General features: G+C 45.8%; 1 protein-coding gene across 1 annotated transcript in view; it reads left to right on the top strand.

Annotated features, from left to right (window-relative positions):
- Positions 1-21,731, top strand: part of LOC310697764 (putative helicase senataxin) — a 302,418-nt gene that overhangs the window by 186,168 nt on the left and 94,519 nt on the right. The window contains exon 13 of the mRNA XM_083484422.1: positions 6,839-7,006. Within this exon, the coding sequence (XP_083340548.1) occupies positions 6,839-7,006 (168 nt within the window). The remainder of the gene's footprint in view (positions 1-6,838; positions 7,007-21,731) is intronic.

Genomic DNA, 21,731 nt, shown 5'->3' with positions numbered 1-21,731 from the left:
CATAAATACGCGTGCCATCCAAATCTGTTGTCAAATCCTTCTAAATCTAATAACTCCTTATTCTCTAATTTTATCCATTCTTTCAACCAGCAAAGACATGCTGCTTCGTAGTATAGTTTCAAGTCCGGCAGGGCGAAGCCTCCTCTTTCCTTTGCATCTGTTAATAACTTAAATTTAATTCTCGGCTTCTTACCCTGCCAGATATACCTTGAGAGCACTCTTTGCCACTCTTTAAAAATTACTACCCCCTTTATTATGGGGATAGTCTGAAACAAAAATAACATCTTTGGAAGAACACTCATTTTAACCATAGAGATTCTACCCCAAAAAGATAACTTCAATCTTCCCCACATCTCCAAATCTTTCCTTATTCCATTCCAGACCGGTGTATAATTATTCTGAAACAAATCAATATTTTTAGGAGTTAACCAAATTCCTAAATATTTTACCCTTTTCACCACCTCTATCTCTATTCTTTGTTGCATTATTTCTATCATACTTTGATCCATATTTTTAGCAATTATTTTAGTTTTCTTCTTGTTTAGTCTGAACCCTGCCACATTTCCAAATTTCTCAATCTCTTCCAATACTTCTTTTACACTTTCTAATGGTTCTTCAATCGTAATTACTAGATCATCTGCAAAGGCTTTCACTTTGTATTCATTCTGACCAACTGTTACCCCTTTTATTAATTCATTTTGTCTCATCGACCTCAAAAAAACCTCTAGGACCTTTATAAATAGCAGTGGTGAGAGTGGACATCCCTGTCTAGTTCCTTTTGTTATTTTGATATCTTCTGTAATCACATTATTAACAATTAATTTTGCTTTCTGCTCTGTATAAATTGCCTTTATCCCATTAAAAAACTCTATCCCCACATCCATATATTCCAAGTTCTTCAACATAAAATCCCAAGCAATATTGTCAAAGGCCTTTTCTGCATCTACAAACATTAATATAGCTTGTTTCTCATTCCTGGCAGTCAGATACTCCAAAATATTAATTACATTTCTTATATTATCTTTCATCTGCCTGCCTGGAAGGAAACCCGCTTGATCTTTGTGAATAATTTCTTGCAATATCTTTTTCAATCTGTTCGCTAAAATCCATGCAAATATCTTATAGTCTGTATTAAGCAGTGAAATAGGCCTGTAATTTTTAACTTGTGTTAAATCTGAGTCCTGTTTAGGGATAAGTGTAATAAATGCTTCTTTCCACGTTTCAGGGATGTCTCTTTCTTTTAAAATATTGTTCATGACTTCTTTCAATGGTGTCATTAAAGCATCTCTCAGTTCTTTATAGTAGCCTGATGTAAATCCATCTGGTCCAGGGGCTTTCCCCCTTTTCAGTTCCTTTATGGCCTCTTTTATCTCCTCGTTTCCTATTGGGGCATTCAGTTGGTCTTTCTTTTCTGCCGGGATCTTCTGCACTTTTTTTTTTCAAAAATCATTCTATTTTCCTCATATTATTTCTTTCTCTGTTTTTATATAGTTGTCTATAAAAGTCCAAAAATCCTTTTCTAATTCCTTTCGGATTGTCAACCTCTTCTCCGTTTACAATAATTTTATTAATTGTATTTTGCTCTTTTCTCTTTTTGGTTTGCCACGCAAGCCATTTACCAGATTTGTTCGCAAATTCAAAGTTTTTTTGTCTTAACCTTTTAATATTCAGTTCTATTTATTTATGATCATTGCAAATTGTGTTTGTAAAGTCTTAATCTCTTGTTTTATTTTTAAATTATTTGGTTTTTTAATTAATTTTTGTTCATTGTCCATAATCTGCTTTAGGATTTCTTTTTTCCCTTTTTCTCTATTCTTATTCTTCAAACAATTCTGTTGGATAAAGAAACCTCTCATCACTGCCTTGCTTGCATCCCATACTACACTCATCTTTGTTCCTTTATTGCTGTTGTCCACAAAATACTCAGTTAGTTTCTTTTGTGCTTTTTCAATGATTTTTTGATCATCGAAGAGGTAATCATTGATTCTCCATCTAAAGGTTCTTTCCTCGAATCCTTTCAATTCCATTTTTATTGGATTATGGTCTGAAATTATTCTTGGTTGGATCTCAATTTGAAGAATTCTTGGAGTCAAATCGTTCGACACCCATATTTGATCTATTCTTGACACTGACTGATTCGGTTCAGAGAAATAAGTGAATTGTTTTTCCAATGGATATCTGAGTCTCCAAATATCGATCAAATTATAATTCTTTACCATTGCGAAAAAAGTCTTAGGCAATTTTCCTTCTTTGCTTGATCCATCTCTTAGTCTGTCCATTTCCAATGAGACCACTCCATTCATTTCTCCCATTACTATGATTTTCTGGTCCATATATTCAAATAGTTTTTCTTCTAAAGATTTATAAAAATCTGTCTTGTTTCCATTAGGTGCATAGATCCCGACAATTATCAAATTTTCGTCCTGCCATTTGATCCGTACTGCAATCATCCTTCCTTCTTCATCTTTGAAGATTTGTTGTGATTCAATTTTACTTTTGATATATAGAACTACCCCTCTTTTTTCCTCTTTATCTGAAGATACAAATTCGTTTCCTAATCTTTTGTTAATCAAAATTTTCCTGTTTCCTTGCGACGTGTGTCTCTTGTAAACATATAATGTCCAGATTGTTCTTTTTAAAAAATTGTTCAGTTTTATTCCGTTCCCCCCCCCTCATTCATCCCATTAATATTCCAATTCCATAATTTTAGTGCCATGGTGATTTCCAATTAAATAAATTTAGTTTGCTTTTTACGCTTTTATAATTTATCTGACTCTTCTTTTTCCTCTTCTTTTTCTTCTTCTACCTTTTCCCCATTCTCTTCTTCTTCTTCTTCTTCTTCCCCCGATTCTAATTCATCCTGGGCACCTGCTCCTTTTTCTGCTCCTTTGACTTCTCCAATTTCTCCATCTTCTACTTTTAGTTCCTTATACCTTCTCAGAAACTTCCCTGTTTCTTCTGGACTCGTCAATCTGCGCTTTTTGGTTTTGTAGAAAAATGAAATTCCCTCCAGAAATTCCCACCTGAATTCAATGTTGTTTTTCTTAAGGACCTTAAAGGTGATTAGACAGTCTCCTGGGAATTTTCTTGTTTTTGATGTTCTTACTCTCATTCTAAATGCATTTTGTACTGTTTTAGCTACCTCTTCTATTGGTAATTCCATCCATTGGGCTAATTCCGATATCAGTCTCTCTTTAATATTTTCATTCTGTATTTCCGGAATAGCTCTCAACCTCAGATTAACTTCCCTCTGTCGCAATTCATTCATAGCAATCAAATCTTTAATTTCTTCTTGTGATTTATTTAATTCCAACATCTCCACTCTAATCCTCTCTTCCTCTCGCTTCACTTCCTTCATTTCTTGTTTCGTCCTCTTAAATCCTTCCTCCAGCGATTGAGTTCTCTTAGATAACTCTTTTAATTGTCCTTTAAGTTCATTAACTGTCTCATCAATTTTTTTATCCATTTTCCCAATCTTGTTATCTACTGATTCTAGTTTTGATTCTAAATTCTTTTCACTTTGTTTTATTTTGGCAAACATTCTCAAAATTTCTGCTTTAAACTCTGTTTCTTGTTTGGACCCCTTCCTCTCTACTGGTGTCCCCCCATCTGCCCCTTTCTTTTGCTGGTGTGACATCTTTATTAATTATTCCTTATTATTCAAACAATCTTCAAATATTGATTGAACCAATTTTTACACTTTTACACTTTGTCAATTTTCCAATTTCTAATTATATCATATAGTTCAACCGTAGTTTGGGGGTGATGAGGATGATGAAGAGTATAAGATCAGAGTAGAAACCGGAACAAAACAAACTAAATCATCTTGCCACCAATTAGGCTATTCCTCAGAAAAAATTGCTTCCCAGATAAATCCAATACCTCGCCCAAAGGAAAAGGAATTTCCAAAAATTTCCAAAAATCTTCCCACAAGGCTTCCCAGAAATCTTCCCATAAAAAACCCTTTCCAAGATTATATCCAATTAATCACGTTCCAAAAAAATTATATCCAAATGACAAAGGTCCAAAATTATATCCAAGTGACAAAATCTCAGAGGCAAAATTCCCAAAAAGATGAAGAAAAAAACAATAAAAACAAACGCAGAACCCTTCACTGGACTAAAAAGGCACAAGTCACTTCTCAGTATTATATCTCTCAGTATTATATTCCTTCGCCAGGAAAAAAATCAGAGAAAAACAAATTGTAGTATCTCGTTCCTTCCACTAGGGTAACAGACAGTTCCTTTAATATACGCAGTTTTAGACTTAAAAGTTCCCAATTCATAAAAAAAGGAAAGAAAAAAAGGGGGTTTCCCAATTGTAATTAATATGCTTAAGTGACAGAGGCAGCTATAATCCTATTTAGCATTAAGGATTCCCATAATAAAGTCTAAAAAGACCTTTATCCGCTGTTTCCACCTAACCGTCGTTCCAATAGAGTTTTAATAATGGAGTTGGAAGCTCCTTTTCCGTTTCACTGTTCTTTGTTCTTTTAAAAGTGAAAGTAACAAAGCACTTCAGCCTTCTATGTTTCCCTCCGTTGCATCAAAGACCACAAACTTCTTCAATCTTAACTTTCTGCTCTCCCTTTCTAACTTTAGCAGTCTTAAAACTTTGTAGCTTCTTAAAGAGTTACTTTTAAATAAAGTTCTAGGAGAGAAAGAAAACAGTAACCGCCAGTGGCAACTCACTTTCCCTTTCCAGCTCTGCGCGCCGCGTTACATCTATCCTGATTCCAGATGACAGCTGAACTCCATATTTTTCTCTTTATATTTCGAATCTTTACTTGATTTGTTACCATGAAATTATAATCCAATTAGGTCCGAATTTCTTCTATTTGAGAATGGAGCGCTTCTCTTGCAAGCTCGGGGCTTCGCTATTTGGGTGTAGAAAATGGCTTCCCGTAGCCCACAGCCCCGCTCCGCCGTTCTCTTCGCTCCTTTTGGAGTTACCTGATGGCCGGGCGGGCTGCTCCTGGCTTCGCTGGGAACCTGTCACTCCGGGTGACCCCCCCAGAGATTAAATTTGGGGGCTACTGCGCCCTGTAGCACCCCTTTTTGCCCGAAATAGCACAGGATTCTCCTCACAGAAAAATCCTTGCTTGCGGCAGGATCGCGCTCCACCAGAAGTCCCTCCAGGCCTCTCTGACTGGCACTTGCAAGTCTGCCTAGGCCACACACACTGTCCCCAGTGTGCGTACATTCCTCTGTACGCAGGAGAACTGCGACATACATCCAGTGGAGCTGTATGCATGCTTATCATAGAATCATAGAATCATAGAATCATAGAGTTGGAAGAGACCACAAGGGCCATCGAGTCCAACCCCCTGCCAAGCAGGAAACACCATCAGAGCACTCCTGACATATGGTTGTCAAGCCTCTGCTTAAAGACCTCCAAAGAAGGAGACTCTGCTTAGCAGAGTTCTGCAAGAAGCGAGGCTGTGTAGGCGTGTGACATCACAAAATTTATTAATTTACAACAAATCAAAACAACAAAACATGACTGGTGTGAGCAGTGTCTCTCACACACGTCTTCTCTGTCCAAAAGCAGAGAACAAAGAGCAGAAAAATACAAACACACAGAACGGAAGTTCTCTTGTCTGAGTTTATGTTCCCACACTTCCAGCAGTGTGGAATGTAGATAAGGATCACATGATCCAGCAATGCGAGAATGAATTAGAGACACCCAGGCCTTGCCCTTCACTGGCCTTGCTTTGCACCCTCCTTGAGTGGTGGTGGTGTTATCTGCCTGGTTGGGATGTGTCCTTGAGCTCTGATCAAGCCTCTTGCTTGCCTGAATTTGGGAGGAGAGTGGTGTCTTGAATGTGAAGAAAGGTAAAACCCACCATGTTTGCGTTGCTCACTTTTGTCCCTGCAATGTGGCCCTCAGAATGTTGTTCTGGAAGGAATGTGGCCCTTGGACTGAAAAGGTCCCCCTGCCACTACCCAGTGCATAATTCCATCTACACCTTTTTTGTCTCCTGTTTGGCTGTATCTCACATGGATGTGAAATTTAGCTGCTTGGGAAATTCACTGAGTCCCACCTGTCTTTCCATAGCCAAAATTAAGCTTGAGCGCACATTAGCCAACCTTCCCCCAGCCTGACACTCCCCAGGTGTTTGGGGCTACAACTCCCATCACCTCCAACCATTGGCCGTGCTGGCCAGGGCTGATGGGACTGGTAGTCCAAAACATCTGGTTGGCACAAAGCTGATGAACATCAGCAGCAGTCTTCCACAGTCTCCTCCTTCCTCTTCATTTATTTATTCAATTTATATCCCACTCTTCCTCCTGAAAGTTGAACTTGGGCCTTAGGAGAGAATGACATTGTGATAACATTCCTGTGGCAATTTTCTGCAAAATGAGAGGTCCATTGAAGAGAGACTTCCAAATCCTTGGGGCTTTTGTACCTCTGAAGTGAGGACAGATAACGCAGGGTCAGTTTGCACAAAATGCTAAACCAAACCATGGCTTAGTGCAAACTTGCAGGTGCTCAAAGAGGAGATGGTGGCTAGTTTGATTCGCCTTGAGGTCCTGCTACTGTGAGCTAAACCATGGTTTGGCTTGCATGTGTCTTCTGGACTTGGACATGTGGTTCAAACTTTAAGCGAGGCAAACCACAGGCTTAAGTTTGGAAAACTTGCTGTAGCCCAAACCAAGACCTAGCTCACAGCAGTAGAATACTGTAAGCAAAGCCATCACAGTCTCCTGTTCTGCGAACCCACATGCTCACACTAAGCCATGGTTTGGCATTGTATTAGTGTGAACTAGGTCACAGAAATCTCGGAACGGTCTGTTCTGGTGAGAGATGCACCTTTGTCCTCTCCTTTGCCCCACAGTCTTCGTACATGAAGGAGCTTAATGAAGATCAAAGGACAGCTATTGAAACTGCTTACACCTTCGTGATGAAGCTGCCTTCATTGCCCAAAGTTTGCTTGATCCATGGGCCACCTGGGACTGGGAAATCTAAGACTATCCTTGGGCTCCTTTACCGAATCCTCAGCAAGGTAGGTCAGGTTAGTAACACCCTGCATGTGCTGGTCCTTGTAAGATGTGTGAGAATATCGAGAAGGCTGGACAACAAATGGCATTCCAGTAATTATTATTATTATTATTATTAATATAATTTATTTGTACCCTGCCTTCCATATGCAGCTTCCAGCGTATATAAAGACATAGTAAAACATTAAGCCTTAAAAAGCTTCCCTATACAGGGCTGCCTTCAGATATCTACTGAAGGTAATATAGTTACTCATCTCCTTGACATCTGATGGGAGGGCGTTCCACAGGGCGCCACTACTGAGAAGGCTCTCTGTCCTGTTCCCTGTCACTTCACTTCTCGCAGTGGGAACCGCCAGAAGGCCCTCGGTGCTGGTTCTCTGTGTTCATGCTGGATGATGGGGGTGGAGACGCTCCTTCAGGTATACTGGGCCAAGGGTGTTTAGGGATTTAAAGGTCAGCACCAACACTTTGAATTGTATTGGGAAACATACTGAGAGCCAAGGTACATCTTTCAGGACCAGTGTTATATGGTCTCGGCAGCCACTCCCAGTCACCAGTCTAGCTGCTTTCAAGAAGGGCATCTGTGTCATCAGGAATGGCAAAGAGGACATTTTGCATGCAAAGTTTGTTGATGGCTTGTTCTTGATAACTTATGATGACAAAGCTGTTGGTGTATCTAATGTTGAATCTTGTTGTGTTGCACAAACTAACAAAGTTCTTCATGCAGGATGTATTCACGAGGCGCACCGAAGATTTGGTCACATGTCTTGGCAGGCACTGGCCAAAATGCCTGGGTTGGTTCAGGGTTTGAACATCAAGCCCTGTAAGTTTCACATGAAATGTGTATCTTGTGCAGAGAACAAGGTGAAGGTTGCTCCAAAAGGCAAGGTGTCTAGCAGACAGGCTTCCAAACCCTACCAGCTAGTCCACGCAGACCTGGTTGGTCCACTTGCTCCCTCTTTGGGTGGAGCAAGGTACTTCATGGTTTTAATTGATTCTTTTTCCAGGTACATTCATGTGTTTATGCTCCAGCAGAAGTCAGAAGTGTTTCCTAGGTTCAAGGCGTTCTGTGCTTGGTTGGAGAATGCTCACAGTAAACGCATTGGCTGTTTGTTTACTAATCGAGGGGGTGAATTCACTTCTCAGCAGTTTGAAGCTTTCCTGACTGAGAAGGGACTCCAGCACGACCTCTCAAGTCCCAGATCTCCATGGGAGAATGGACTTTGCGAGTGGGCAAACCAAACTTTGCTGCAAGGCCTAAAAACCTTGTTGCATGATGCCAATCTCCCTGAGAAATATTGGGCGGAGTCTTTGAATACTTTTGTTTATACGTATAATAGGAGACTGTCATCGCCTATTGGTTGTGCTCCCTATGAGAAGATGTTTGGTAAGAAACCTTATGTCAAGCACATGAGAATCTTTGGTTCTGACATGTGGGTCTGCACCCCACAGAGCAGCAAGCTTGGGAAGCGTGGGGCACATGGTTTGTTCATGGGGTACGAAAAAGGTGCATACAGGGTATTCATGACTGTCCATTAGGTTCACAGAGTGTTGAGTACAATCCTAAGTGGGGGGGGGGGAATGTGGGAATTTTCCAGAGTCACTCAGAGGAGGATGGAGATTATGAGGAAGCTGAGGATGATGATCAGAGTTCGGATTCTAGTTCAGTGGGCGACGCTGCTGCTGCTGTCAGCGACAGTGATGACACAGCAGACTACAAGAGCGCAAAGGCCTCAGTCAGACCATCTGATGCGTCTGACATTGAACTGGAAGAACCACTGTTCATCATTGGCCACTTTTCTCCTAAGAAGCAGGAGATGAGTGCAGAAGACTTGCGTCTAGCACGCAGATCTGAAAGGGCCACAAAAGGCAAACCTCCAAAGAGATTTGCTGATGAGTTTGCTAAGACAGCAACTGCTGTTCTTGGTAGCTCAGAAAAGGTGTGGGAACCTTCAAGCTTCAAAGAGGTCCAGGAGTTAACCTTGAAGGATGCTGAACCATGGCTTAATGCCATGAAGGCTGAAGTTGATTACTTGAATAGGAACCAAACCTGGGAGCTGGTGCCAACAGTCCCAGGAATGAGGCTGGTTGGCAGCAAATGGGTCTTCAAGGCCAAAACAGACCAGAATGGCAAGGTTGTCAGGCACAAAGCCAGACTGGTCGCCAGAGGTTTTTCACAGATACCAGGACAGGAATACCACGAGACCTACTCACCCACCGTCAAGTATGAGAGCATTAGACTAATGCTCAAGATTGTTGCAGAGGAGAAACTGCACGTTTCTCATCACGATGTGAACACAGCTTTTTTTGTACGGGATTTTGGGGGAGGAGCTGTATATGCTTCTACCTGATGGAGTGCAGGTACAGAAGGGAATGGTCTGTAAACTACGGAAGTCCCTATATGGCCTCAAGCAGAGTGCCAGGTGTTGTGACACAAAACTCACTGAGACATTGCTTTCACTAGGTTTTCACCAAGGCATGCGTGCTTGTCAAAGAGGAGGGGCAAAACAAACGGTATTGTTTATGTTTTTTTGATGATCTTTTGTTTTGGAAGAATCAGGCTTTGTACCAAAGCACCCTAGCTCAGCTGAAGGAGCACTTTGACATGAAGGATCTTGGTGAGTGTAATGTGTATGGGTTGCTCGTGCGTACGTTGCCGCCTCTCCAGGCTTTGTTGCCTTGCTAAACCTTTCAGTCTGGGCAGCCCTTCACTTTGTGGCTGCCTCAGTCGCTAGCAGAATCCGTCAGTGGGCGTTTCTTAAATCTTTTCCAACATAAAAGTTGTTTGACGCCCAGTCTCCTCCTACTCTCTCTGCGCGGAAGTCTTCTGCGCAGGGTGGGCGTGGGTAGCGGAGGACCAGTGCTCTCCCCGCTGGTGTCCGGTGAAGAGTCCTGGAGCCCTCTCGCCGATTCCCCCATCAGCCCCTCTATATCCCTGGTGTTGCGCTGATTTGCTTCCCCATCTGCGGAGCTGCCTCTCTCCCTGCTGGGCCCTTCTCCAGCATCATTTGAGAGCCTTCCCTCTGCCTCTAGCTCCGATGTCAGTTCCCTGACATCCACCTCCCCCCCAGGACCCCCTCTACCCCCGGCCCGACCTGTTGACCCAACTTCGTCCCTTTCTTCGGCCGACGATGCGGGGAACCCCCGGAAGGAGCTGTCGCCATCCTCTGAGGATTCAAAACCCGCTTCCCACCCGCTCTGCTCCCTTCCCGCGGGGTGGGCCTCCCAGTCTGATTCTTCTTCCTACGAAGCCTCTTCTCCTTCCCCTTCGGAGACAGAAAACCCCACAAAATCCTCTTCATCGTCTGTGGTTCCAAATTGCTCCTCCCAGAATCTCGCTAGTGGTTTGGGTTTGGCCGGGAACAGGCGGTGGAATTCCTCCACCAGATACCCGTCAGTGATTGCCTCCGCGGGAACCCACGTGTTTTCTGAACCGGGTTCTCCCTCCCAAGCCACCAAGTACTCCACTTGGCGCCCTCGCCACCTTGAATCAAGTATTTCCGTGGCCAAGTTGTGGTGCTCCCTCTCTTCTACCTGCGGGTTTGTGGTGACTTCTCCCTCTCGCCCCGGGAATCCCCTTCCTTCCCTGTACGGCGAGAGTAGGGACCTATGGAACACCGGGTGTATCTTCATGCTGTCTGGCAATTTGAGCTTGAATGCCACGGGGTTCACCTGCTGTGTTACCTCAAACGGTCCCAACCGCCTGGGTTGCAACTTTTTGCACCCCCTCTTAAAAGGTAACCCTTGGGTTGACAGCCACACCCGATCTCCCACCCGTATGGTCTCCCCTTCCCTACGGCGCTTGTCTGCCTGCCTCTTGTAAATTTCCTTGGCCCGCTCCAAGTTCATCTTAAGTTGCTGGTGCAGGGCTTCCATTTCTTCCACAAACTGCTCTGCTGCCGGTACACTCCAACCTTCCTCCCCACTCCCCGGGAAGGCCCTGGGGTGACACCCATAATTGGCCATGAACGGGCTCATTCCCGTTGACACATGTTCAGCGTTATTGTACGCAAATTCAGCCAGCGCTAGTTTTTCTACCCAATCGTTCTGCCTCTCGCTGACGTAGCAGCGTAGGTATTGCTGGAGAATACTGTTCGCTCTTTCTGCTTGCCCGTTGGTTTCCGGGTGTCTCACCGTAGAGAAGCCCACTTCGACCTGCAGCAAGCTCATGAGCTTCCTCCAGAAACGGGAAGTAAATTGTTTCCCGCGGTCGGAGATGACCCTCGAAGGAGCCCCATGCAACCGGAAGATGTGATCTACAAACAACCTGGCTGTTTCCTCTGCCGTGACTGCATGTGAGCAAGCTATAAAATGGCACATTTTTGTTAGTAGATCGACCACTACCATGACCGCTGTCTTCCCCCGGGACTTGGGCAAATCGGTCATAAAATCAATGGATACCACCTCCCAAGGTTTCCCCGGCATGGGTAAGGGTTTCAGTAATCCTGCTGGGGCGGTCCGCTCCCCCTTTGGCAGCGGTCGCAACCCCGTACATATTCCCGTACAGCCTCCCTCACCCTGGGCCACCAGAACTGCCTGGTGACAAGCATCATGGTTTTGTGCTGTCCAAAGTGCCCCGCTGTGGGGTTGTCGTGGAGTTGTTTGAGTACCTTCCCTCGTAGGGTCTCCCCCGGTACATACAGCGCCCCCTTATAGTACAGCACCCCTTCCTTCTCCTCAAACCCTCCTTGGGTTTCTCTTCCGTCTCGGAGTTCCCGGATTTTAGTTTGTGCAAACACGTTGTTTCTAGTAAGTCCCAGCCAGTTCTCGTTGCCCCACCAAGGTTCCCCCACACACCCATCGGTCCTCGGGGATCACGTGTCGCATCTCCGGTGGCCCCTCTCCTTCCAAGTACTCCAGTTTCCGGGAGAGAGCATCTGCTCTCATGTTTTCCTCTCCTGGCACGTATCGGATTTCGAAGGAAAACTTGGAGAACTGCTGTGCCCATCAAATCTGTCTCTGGTTGAGCACTCGTGCGGTCCTCCAGTATTCCAAGTTCTTGTGATCTGTGCAAACCTGGATCTTGTGCTGCGCCCCTATTAGTAGATGTCGCCATCGCCGAAACGCCGCATAGATCGCAAGCAGTTCACGGTCATACACCATATAGTTTTGCTCCGACTTGTTCAGCTTTCTTGAGAAGAAGGCACACGGTCTCCATTCCTGCTTGCTCCTCCCTGGCTGCAAAAGAACCGCCCCTATGGCTCTGTTGGATGCGTCGGTCTCTAGCCTCATGGGTTTCTCCAGATCCACGTGCAGGAGCTGCTCTTCCGATGCGAACGCCTTCTTCAGTTTTTCAAAGGATTGTTGGGCCTCCTCTGTCCAGGCGAACTTCCTTTTGCTACTGAGACAGTCTGTGATGGGTGCTGTCAAGTGGGCGAAGTTCTTGATGAACTTCCTGTAGAAGTTGCTGAACCCTAGGAACCTCTGCACGTCCTTCTGGGTTTTGGGAGCCTTCCACTCCAGCACTGCCTGCACCTTGCTTGGGTCCATCGCTAAGCCTTTGTCTGACAACTTGTACCCCAAAAACTCAACTTCTCTGGCGTGAAACTGACATTTCTCCAGCCTGACCCACAACTGGTGCTTCTGCAGTCTCTTCAGCACTTCCCTGACGTCTCTGACATGTTGCTTCTCATTGTCCGAATAGATTAAGACATCGTCCAAGAAGGCTACGCAGTTCTTGTACAGCAGGGACCCCAACACGTGGCGCATGAAAGCTTGAAAACAGGCGGAGCCTGACTGTAATCCAAATGGCATAACTAAGTACTCAAAGGCCCCCAGGGGGGTGAACATTGTGGTCTTCCATTCGTCCCCCTCCCTCATCCTAATCAAATTGTAGGCTCCCCTGAGGTCCAGCTTGGTAAAAATCTTCCCCTGCCTCACCCGTGTTAAAATGTCGTCAATCCTGGGCATTGGGAAGGTCACGGGTTCTGATACCAAATTTAACGCCCTAAAATCTACGACCAATCTGGGCTGGTTAGTCCCTTTTTTGTCCACAAAGAACACCGGACTGCCCCCCACCGCCTTTGATTCCCTTATGAACCGCCTCTTCGGGTTCTTGTCAATAAACTGCCGCAACTCCTTCATCTCCCTGTCCGACATGGCATACAGTTTACCCACTGGTAGCTGCGCCCCAGGGAGCAAGTTGATTTGGCAGTCAAAGGGCCTATGAGGGGGTAGTCTATCTGCCTCCTTCTCGCTGAAGACCTCCTGCAGGTCAGCATATTATGGTGGCACCTCCCCTTTCGGCTCCACAGCTATCCCAGCCACCCTGGCCACGGTCATCCTTGGGGTTTCTCCCCCTAGACAGTGTTCCAAGCAGTAAGCGGACCCAAAGGTGACCGTTCTCTGATGCCATGCCACCACTGGATCATGTTGTGCTAGCCAACTCATCCCTAATATTATTGGGGGCCCTGCCAGTGAGGCTATGTGAAAGGCAATGGTCTCTGTGTGCCTGGAAACCCTCATTCTCATTGGTGGGGTCTAGTGCGTCACTTCCCCTCCCAGAAGCTCCCTGCCATCAATGGTGGTTACTTGCAAGGGGAAATCCAGGGCTGGTGCTCTAGTGCAAAGTCCTTGCTGAAGAAATTGCAGGAACTGCCTGAATCCAACAGCCCTTTCACCTTGACTGGGTGCCCATTTGGGAGTTCTAGCACCACTTCTATGGCTATAGCCGCCCTGGGGGGGGGTCTGGTTTGGGCACTTCTATTGGTTGCTGGCCTGGCTGCTGTGCCTGCTGAGTGGCAGCCAAGCTTTGGCGTTTCCCTGCTCCTTTACCATCTCCTCCTCACCCCCTGCAGCTCCCACCATCCCTTGCCAGGCCTTTCTTTGCGGGCAGACCCTGGCAAAATGTCCTGGCCGCTGGCAGAGAAAACACTTCTTGGTGGTTTTCCCATCCTTTCCCTCTCTCTTGCGACCTTCACTGGAGTTTGAAATCTCCCCCCCCCCCGCGCGCCCCATCTATTTCCATGGGCTCCGCCGGCGGGGAAGGCTGCCTTGGTATTTCAGGAATGCGGTGGTCATGGTAACGTTGCTCTCTCCCTTCCCGCTTCTCCTGGGCCCGCGCTTCCTGCCTTACACCAATTGCAAGTGCAGCCTTGGTCAGCTGATCCATCGACTGCGGGCAGGGTGCGCGGGAAAGCTCGTCCTTCACCGTTGGGGACAACCCCTCCTCGAACAGCATTTGGATAGGTTCCGAGTCCAAATCCCACCCGAGCCGGTGGACTAACATGGCAAAGCGTGACCAGTAGTCTCTAACTGACTGGTTCCCCTGTTTGCAACCCATCAGTTCCCGCCGAGTCACACTTTGCTGTACATCACTGGAATACATCGCATCCATCGCCCGGAAGAATTTCCTCAGGTCTTTCAAGGCGGCATTCTGCGTTGCCATTAGGGGCCTGATCCAATCTCTGGCCCCATCCTGCAGATGTCCAACAATATAGGCAACCCTCTCCCCATCGTCTGCAAAATCATTCTGTTGCAGTTCCAAAGCGTACTCTATTTCCGTTCGGAACGCACTGTAGTCCTTGGGTTTCCCTCCAAACTTGTGTACCAGTCCCGGTACCTTCCTTGCTACGGGGGTGGGTCTGACCTGAGCATCCTGAGACCACCTTTCGTCCAGCCGCGCCGTCAGCAGAGCCACATTCTGTTCCAAATCTCGGTTCCTCTCCACCAGATTTTGCCCTCCAGCTGCTCCCTTCGTGGCGCCAGCTTCTCCGGTTTTGCTCATGATGCTGCCTGCCTGTTGCTGTGCACGAGCGACGTCAGGAACTGACGGATTGCTGTAATGTGTATGGGTTGCTCGTGCGTAAGTTGCCGCCTCTCCAGGCTTTGTTGCCTTGCTAAACCTTTCAGTCTGGGCAGCCCTTCACTTTGTGGCTGCCTCAGTCGCTAGCAGAATCCGTCAGTGGGCGTTTCTTAAATCTTTTCCAGCATAAAAGCTGTTTGACGCCAAGTCTCCTCCTACTCTCCCTGCGCGGAAGTCTTCTGCGCATGGAGGGTGTGGGTAGCGGAGTTCCCTGACATCCACCTCCCACCCCAGGACCCCCTCCACCCCCGGTCCGACCTTTTGATCCAACTTCGTCCCTTTCTTCGGCCGACGATGTGGGGAACCCCCGGAAGGAGCTGTCGCCATCCTCTGAGGATTCAAAACCCGCTTCCCACCCGCTCTGCTCCCTTCCCGCGGGGTGGGCCTCCCAGTCTGATTCTTCTTCCTCCGAAGCCTCTCCTCCCTCCTCTTCGGAGGCAGAAAAACCCACAAAATCCTCTTCGTCTGTGGTTCCAAATTGCTCCTCCCAGAATCTCGCTAGTGGTTTGGGTTTGTCTGGGAACAGGCGGTGGAATTCCTCCACAAGATACCCGTCATTGATTGCCTCCGCGGGAACCCACATGTTTTCCGACCCAGGTTCTCCCTCCCAAGCTGCCAAGTACTCCACCTGGCGCCATCGCCACCTTGAATCGAGTATTTCCGTGGCCAGGTTGTGGTGTTCCCTCTGTTCTATCTGCAGGTGTGTGGTGACTTCTCCCGCTCGCCCCGGGAATTCCCACCCCTCCCTGTACGGTGAGAGTAGGGACCTATGGAACACCGGGTGTATCTTCATGCTGTCAGGCAACTTGAGTTTAAATGCCACTGGGTTCACCTGCTGTGTTACCTCAAACGGTCCCAGCCGCCTTGGCTGCAACTTCTTGCACCCCCCCCTTAAAAGGTAACCCTTGGGTTGACAACCACACCCCGTCTCCGACCCGTATGGTCTCCCCTTCCCTACAGTGCTCGTCTGCCTGCCTCTTGTAAATTTCCTTGGCCCGTTCCAAGTTCATCTTAAGTTGCTGGTGCAGGGCTTCCATTTCCTCCACAAACTGCTCTGCCGCGGGTACGCTCCACCCTTCCTCCCCACTCCCCGGGAAGGCCCTAGGGTGACACCCATAATTGGCCATGAATGGGCTCATTCCCGTGGACACATGTTCAGCGTTATTGTACGCAAATTCAGCCAGCGCTAGTTTTTCTACCCATTCGTTCTGCCTCTCGCTGACGTAGCAGCGTAGGTATTGCTGGAGTATACTGTTCGCTCTTTCTGCTTGCCCGTTGGTTTCTGGGTGTCTCGCCGTCGAGAAGCCCTCTTCGACCTGCAGCAAGCTCATGAGCTTCCTCCATAACCGGGAAGTAAATTGTTTCCCGCGGTCGGAGATGACCCTCGAGGGAGCCCCATGCAGCCTGAAGATGTGATCCACAAACAACCTGGCTGTTTCCTCTGCCGTGACCGCATGTGAGCAAGCTATAAAATGGCACATTTTTGTCAGTAGATCGACCACTACCATGACTGCTGTCTTCCCCCTTGACTTGGGCAAATCTGTCATAAAATCGATGGATCTTCCTGGCGTGGGTAAGGGTTCTAGTAACCCTGCGGGGGCAGCCCTCTCCCCCTTTGTCCTCTGGCAGCGGTCACAACCCCGTACATACTCTCGTACATCTTCCCTTACCCTTGGCCACCAGAACTGCCGGGTGACAAGCAACATGGTTTTGTGTTGACCAAAGTGCCCCGCTGTTGGGCTGTCGTGGAGTTGTTTGAGTACCCTTCCCCTCAAGGTCTCCCCCGGTACGTACAACCCCCCCTTGTAGTACAGTAGCCCTTCCTTTTCCTCAAACCCTCCATGGTTTTCCCTTCCTTCCCGGATTTCCCGGATTTTGGTTTGAGCGAATTCGTCGCTTCTAGTAAGCCCGGCCAGTTCTTGTTTCCCAACCAACACCCCCCCACAAACCCATCGGTTCTCGGGGAACACGTGTCTGACTTCCGACGGTCCCTCTCCTTCCGTGTACTCTGGCTTCCGGGAGAGAGCATCTGCTCTTACGTTTTCCTTTTTTTAAATAATTTTTTTAATTGATTTTACAACATTTTTATAGACAATACAAACAAATAAAAAGACAAAACAAACATGTATAAATTCATCTCCTTTTTTCATAAACTTCGTTTCTCTGACTCCCCCAAACCTCCCCTTTCTACATCCCAATTCCAAAAAATATTTCAGCAAGTCCTAAAATTAAATTTTTATCAAATTTAGTTCCTTGTTTGTTCTTTTCTTTTACTTAATCTTTTGTCGCTGTAATCTCCTTTTCTTACTAAGAACCTCAACATTTTAGCATTCATTAATTTTATAATATTTCTTAAGATAAGTTTTGAATTTCTTCCAGTCTTCATCCGCCGTCTCTTTCCCCTGTTCACGGATTCTGTCGGTCATTTCAGCCAATGTCATATAGTCTATTACCTTCATCTGCCATTCTTCCAAGGTGGGTAGATCTTGGGTCTTCCAATGCTTTGCGACGAGTATTCTTTCTGCTGTAGTAGCGTACATAAAGAAATTTCTATCTTTCTTCGACACCAATTGGTTACTAATGCCCAAGAGAAAGGCCTCTGGTTTCTTAGGGAAGGTACATTTTAGCACCTTTTTCATTTCATTATATATCATTTCCCAGAAAGCCTTAATCTTCGGGCACGTCCACCAAAGGTGGTAGAAAGTACCTTCAGATTCCTTACACTTCCAGCACTTATTATCAGGCATATGGTAGATTTTTGCTAGCTTGACTGGGGTTATGTACAACCTGTAAATCATTTTCATAATATTTTCCTTTAAGGCATTGCATGCCGTAAATTTTATACCGGTGTTCCACAACCATTCCCAGTCAGCAAACATAATGTTATGACCAATATCCTGTGCCCACTTAATCATGGCCGATTTAACTGTTTCATCTTGTGTATTCCACTTAAGCAACAAGTTATACATTCTTGACAAATTCTTAACATTGGGTTCTAACAGTTCAGTTTCTAGTTTTGATTTCTCCACCTGGAAGCCAATTTTCCTGTCTTGTTTGTATACCTCCATTATTTGAAAATAATGGAGCCAATCTCGTACTTTTGTTTTTAATTTCTCGTGACTCTGTAATTTCAGTTTATCTCCATCTTGTTCCAAAATTTCCCAATACTTTGGCCATTTGACCTCCATATTGAGTTTTTTCACCGCTTTAGCCTCCAAAGGTGACAACCATCTAGGGGTTTTGTTTTCCAGCAAATCCTTATATCTAATCCAAACATTATATAGTGCTTTTCTAACAATATGATTTTTGAAGGCCCTATGCACTTTAACTTTGTCATACCACAAATATGCATGCCATCCAAATGCATTATTAAAACCTTCTAGGTCCAAGATATCTGTATTCTCAAGGAGCATCCACTCTTTCATCCAGCAGAACGCTGCTGCTTCATAGTACAATTTTAAGTCCGGCAGGGCAAATCCCCCTCTTTCCTTAGCATCCGTTAGTATCTTAAATTTTATTCTGGGCTTTTTGCCCTGCCAGACAAATTTTGAAATGTCTTTCTGCCACCTCTTGAAACAGTCCATCTTGTCAAGAATTTGCAATGTTTGAAATAAAAATAACATTCTAGGCAATACATTCATTTTTATAGCTGCAATTGGGCCCAACATTGAAAGCTTCAGATTTGACCAAATGTCCAAGTCCTTTTTAACCTCTGACCAACATTTCTCATAATTATCTTTAAATAAATTCAAATTCTTTGATGTCATGTAAACACCTAAATATTTCACCTCTGCTGTTACGTTTTCCTCTCCCGGTACATACCGGATCTCGAAGGGGGAGATCCGGTGGGGGAGGGAGACAGTGCTCCTGAAAGTAGGAGTCTATCAATTGATGAAGATAATCATCCAAATGTCATAGACCAAATGGAGCAAACAGCACACAGACCTAGTGGTGGGAGGAAAAAATCCTTAAATAAGAGTCACGGGGGAATGATTAATGGACTTCAATGTCTGTACACTAATGCGCAAAGCATGGGAAATAAACAAGATTGCAGGGCAGAGTTGAAGAAGGAGCAAAAAGGGTTTTCTTGTGTGTGTGTGTGTTTCTTTGTGGCTGATTAGCTGTTTTCCCTGTACCGTCTTTTAGATTTAGGGGAGCTAGTCTCAAACGTTTGTGGGGGAGACCTAGGTGTTTTTTGTGTGTGTGTGTGTGGAGGGGAAGTTATTTGTCCTGTCCTCAAGCTTTTTATGATGGAGGACCTCGGTAGCCACCCCGAACGACACGATCTCAAGATGGAAGGGGAGGGAACAGCTGCAGTCGCCTGCGATTCCTGCGCAATGTTTGCCATCTTGCCAAAGGTTGCAGGCAGCTTTACCTGCAGCAATTGCATGTTAATTGCCCTTTTAAAAGACAAAGTTCAGCAACTGGAGGAACGTGTAGCTACGCTCCAAAGAATTAGAGAGCTGGAGCTCTTCTTGGAAGCAACAGAGCACACCGTCTCCACCAGAGAGGAGACAGGGGACTCCCCTGAGAAGGAGGATAGTTCAGCAACACAGGAGCCAGATATATGGAGAAACGTGACTCAAAGAAGTAGGAGGCCCAGGGCTCACTCTGATTGTTTAGAAATACACAATCGCTTTGAGGTCCTCTCCCCTAGCATGGAAGACGAAGAGCAGACTCCATTTGAGGATCTCTCCCTCATTACAGTCGATCAGGTATATGAAGACGAGCAGCAAAGTCAGTCCTCAGGGAATGTGCAGGCGACCTTGGAACAGACAGCTCACAGAAGAACCCCGACCAAACCCAAGAGGAGGCGTGTAGTGGTGATAGGAGATTCCCTACTGAGGGGAACAGAAGCAGTGATCTGTGGGCCTGACAAGATGTCTCGGGAAGTGTGCTGTCTCCCCGGGGCTAAGATCCAAGATGTAACTGAACGACTGCAAAAAATCATAAAACCCACTGACGAATACCCCTTCCTCTTGGTTCATGTGGGAACCAATGACACTGCAAACAATAGCCTCCAGAAGATCAAAAGAGACTACGAGGCTCTCGGCAGGAAATTGAAGCAACTAAATGCACAAATTGTCATCTCGTCTGTCCTCCCAGTTGAACGACGTGGCCCAGGGAGAGAGGGGAAAATAGTGGAAGTGAACAGCTGGCTTCGCAAATGGTGTAAACAGGAACGGTTTGGATTCTTAGATCACGGACTGCAGTTTCTTGAAGATGGACTTCTGGCAAGTGATGGGCTGCACCTCACAACGGTTGGGAGAAATGTTTTTGCCAAAAATCTCAGAAACCTCATCAGGAGGGCTTTAAACTGACTAATGTGGGGGAGGGAGACAGTGCTCCTGAAGGTAGGAGTCTATCAATTAATGAAGATGATCATCCAAATGTCATAGACCAAATGGAGCAAACAGCACGCGGACCTAGTGGAGGGAGGAAAAAATCCTTAAATAAGAGACACGGGGGAATGATTAATGGACTTCAATGTCTGTACACTAATGCGCAAAGCATGGGAAATAAACAAGATGAGCTTGAGCTCTTGGTACAGCAAACTAAATATGACATAATAGGCATCACTGAAACCTGGTGGGATAAGTCCCACGATTGGAATGTAATAATGGGGGGATACAATCTATTTCAGAGAAACAGACCAGACAAGAAAGGAGGAGGAGTGGCGTTATATGTCAGGGATGTGTATACCTGTGAAGAGATCCAAGATTTAGAACCTCAAAGCCAAAGTGAGAGCATTTGGGTCAAAATTAAGGGAGAGAAGAATAACAGAGACCTCATTGTGGGAGTTTACTATAGATCCCCAAGCCAAACGGAGGACATAGATGCTGCCTTCCTGGAGCAGATGGCCAAGCATGCAAAAGGAAGGGAGATAGTAGTAATGGGGGACTTCAATTACCCGGATATTTGTTGGACGTCAAACTCAGCCAAGAGCATAAGGTCAAACAGATTCCTCACTGGCCTTGCAGACAACTTCATTGTCCAGAAAGTGGGAGAAGCAACAAGAGGAACAGCCATTTTAGATCTGGTCCTAACCAATGTTGATGACCTGGTTAGTGGGGTAGATGTGGAAGGATCATTAGGCGCGAGTGATCATGCTCTTCTGAAGTTTACTATACAGCGGAAAGTAGCAGCCAAGCATACTAGGACTCAATTTCTTGACTTTAAGAAAGCCGACTTCATAAAACTTAGGGAAGTGCTGGGTGAGATCCCATGGACAGCAATACTAAAAGGAAAGGGAGTTCATGATGGCTGGGAGTTTGTTAAGAGGGAGATAGTAAAAGCACAACGTCAGGCAATACCAATGAGACGAAAACATGGAAGGTGCCTAAAGAAACCAGGGTGGCTATCTAAAGAACTTTTAACTGAATTAAGATTAAAAAAGGATGTGTACAAAAAATGGAAAAGGGGGGAAACCACCAAAGAGGAATTCAAACAAATAGCCAGCACGTGTAGACACAAAGTCAGAAAAGCTAAAGCACAGAATGAACTCAGGCTTGCTAGAGAGGTTAAAAGCAACAAAAAAGGCTTTTATGGGTATGTTCGTAGCAAAAGGAAGAACAAAGAAACAGTGGGGTCACTCAGAGGAGAAGATGGTGAAATGCAAACAGGGGACACAGAAAGGGCTGAACTCCTCAATGCCTTCTTTGCCTCAGTCTTCTCCGATAAAGAAAACAATGCCCGACCTGAAGAATTTGGAGCAAATGATTCAGCAAAGGAAACACAGCCCAGAATAACTAAGGAGATAGTACAAGAATATTTGGCTAGATTAGATGTATTCAAGTCTCCAGGGCCAGATGAACTGCATCCAAGAGTATTAAAAGAACTGGCAGATGTGATCTCAGAACCACTGGCAGTCATCTTTGAGAATTCCTGGAGAACAGGCGAAGTCCCGGCAGACTGGAGGAGGGCAA

This window comes from Podarcis liolepis (assembly GCF_965112155.1).
Source record: "Podarcis liolepis genome assembly, chromosome: W".
In the NCBI taxonomy this organism is placed as follows: domain Eukaryota; kingdom Metazoa; phylum Chordata; class Lepidosauria; order Squamata; family Lacertidae; genus Podarcis; species Podarcis liolepis.
This window is presented reverse-complemented; position numbering and strand designations above follow the sequence as displayed.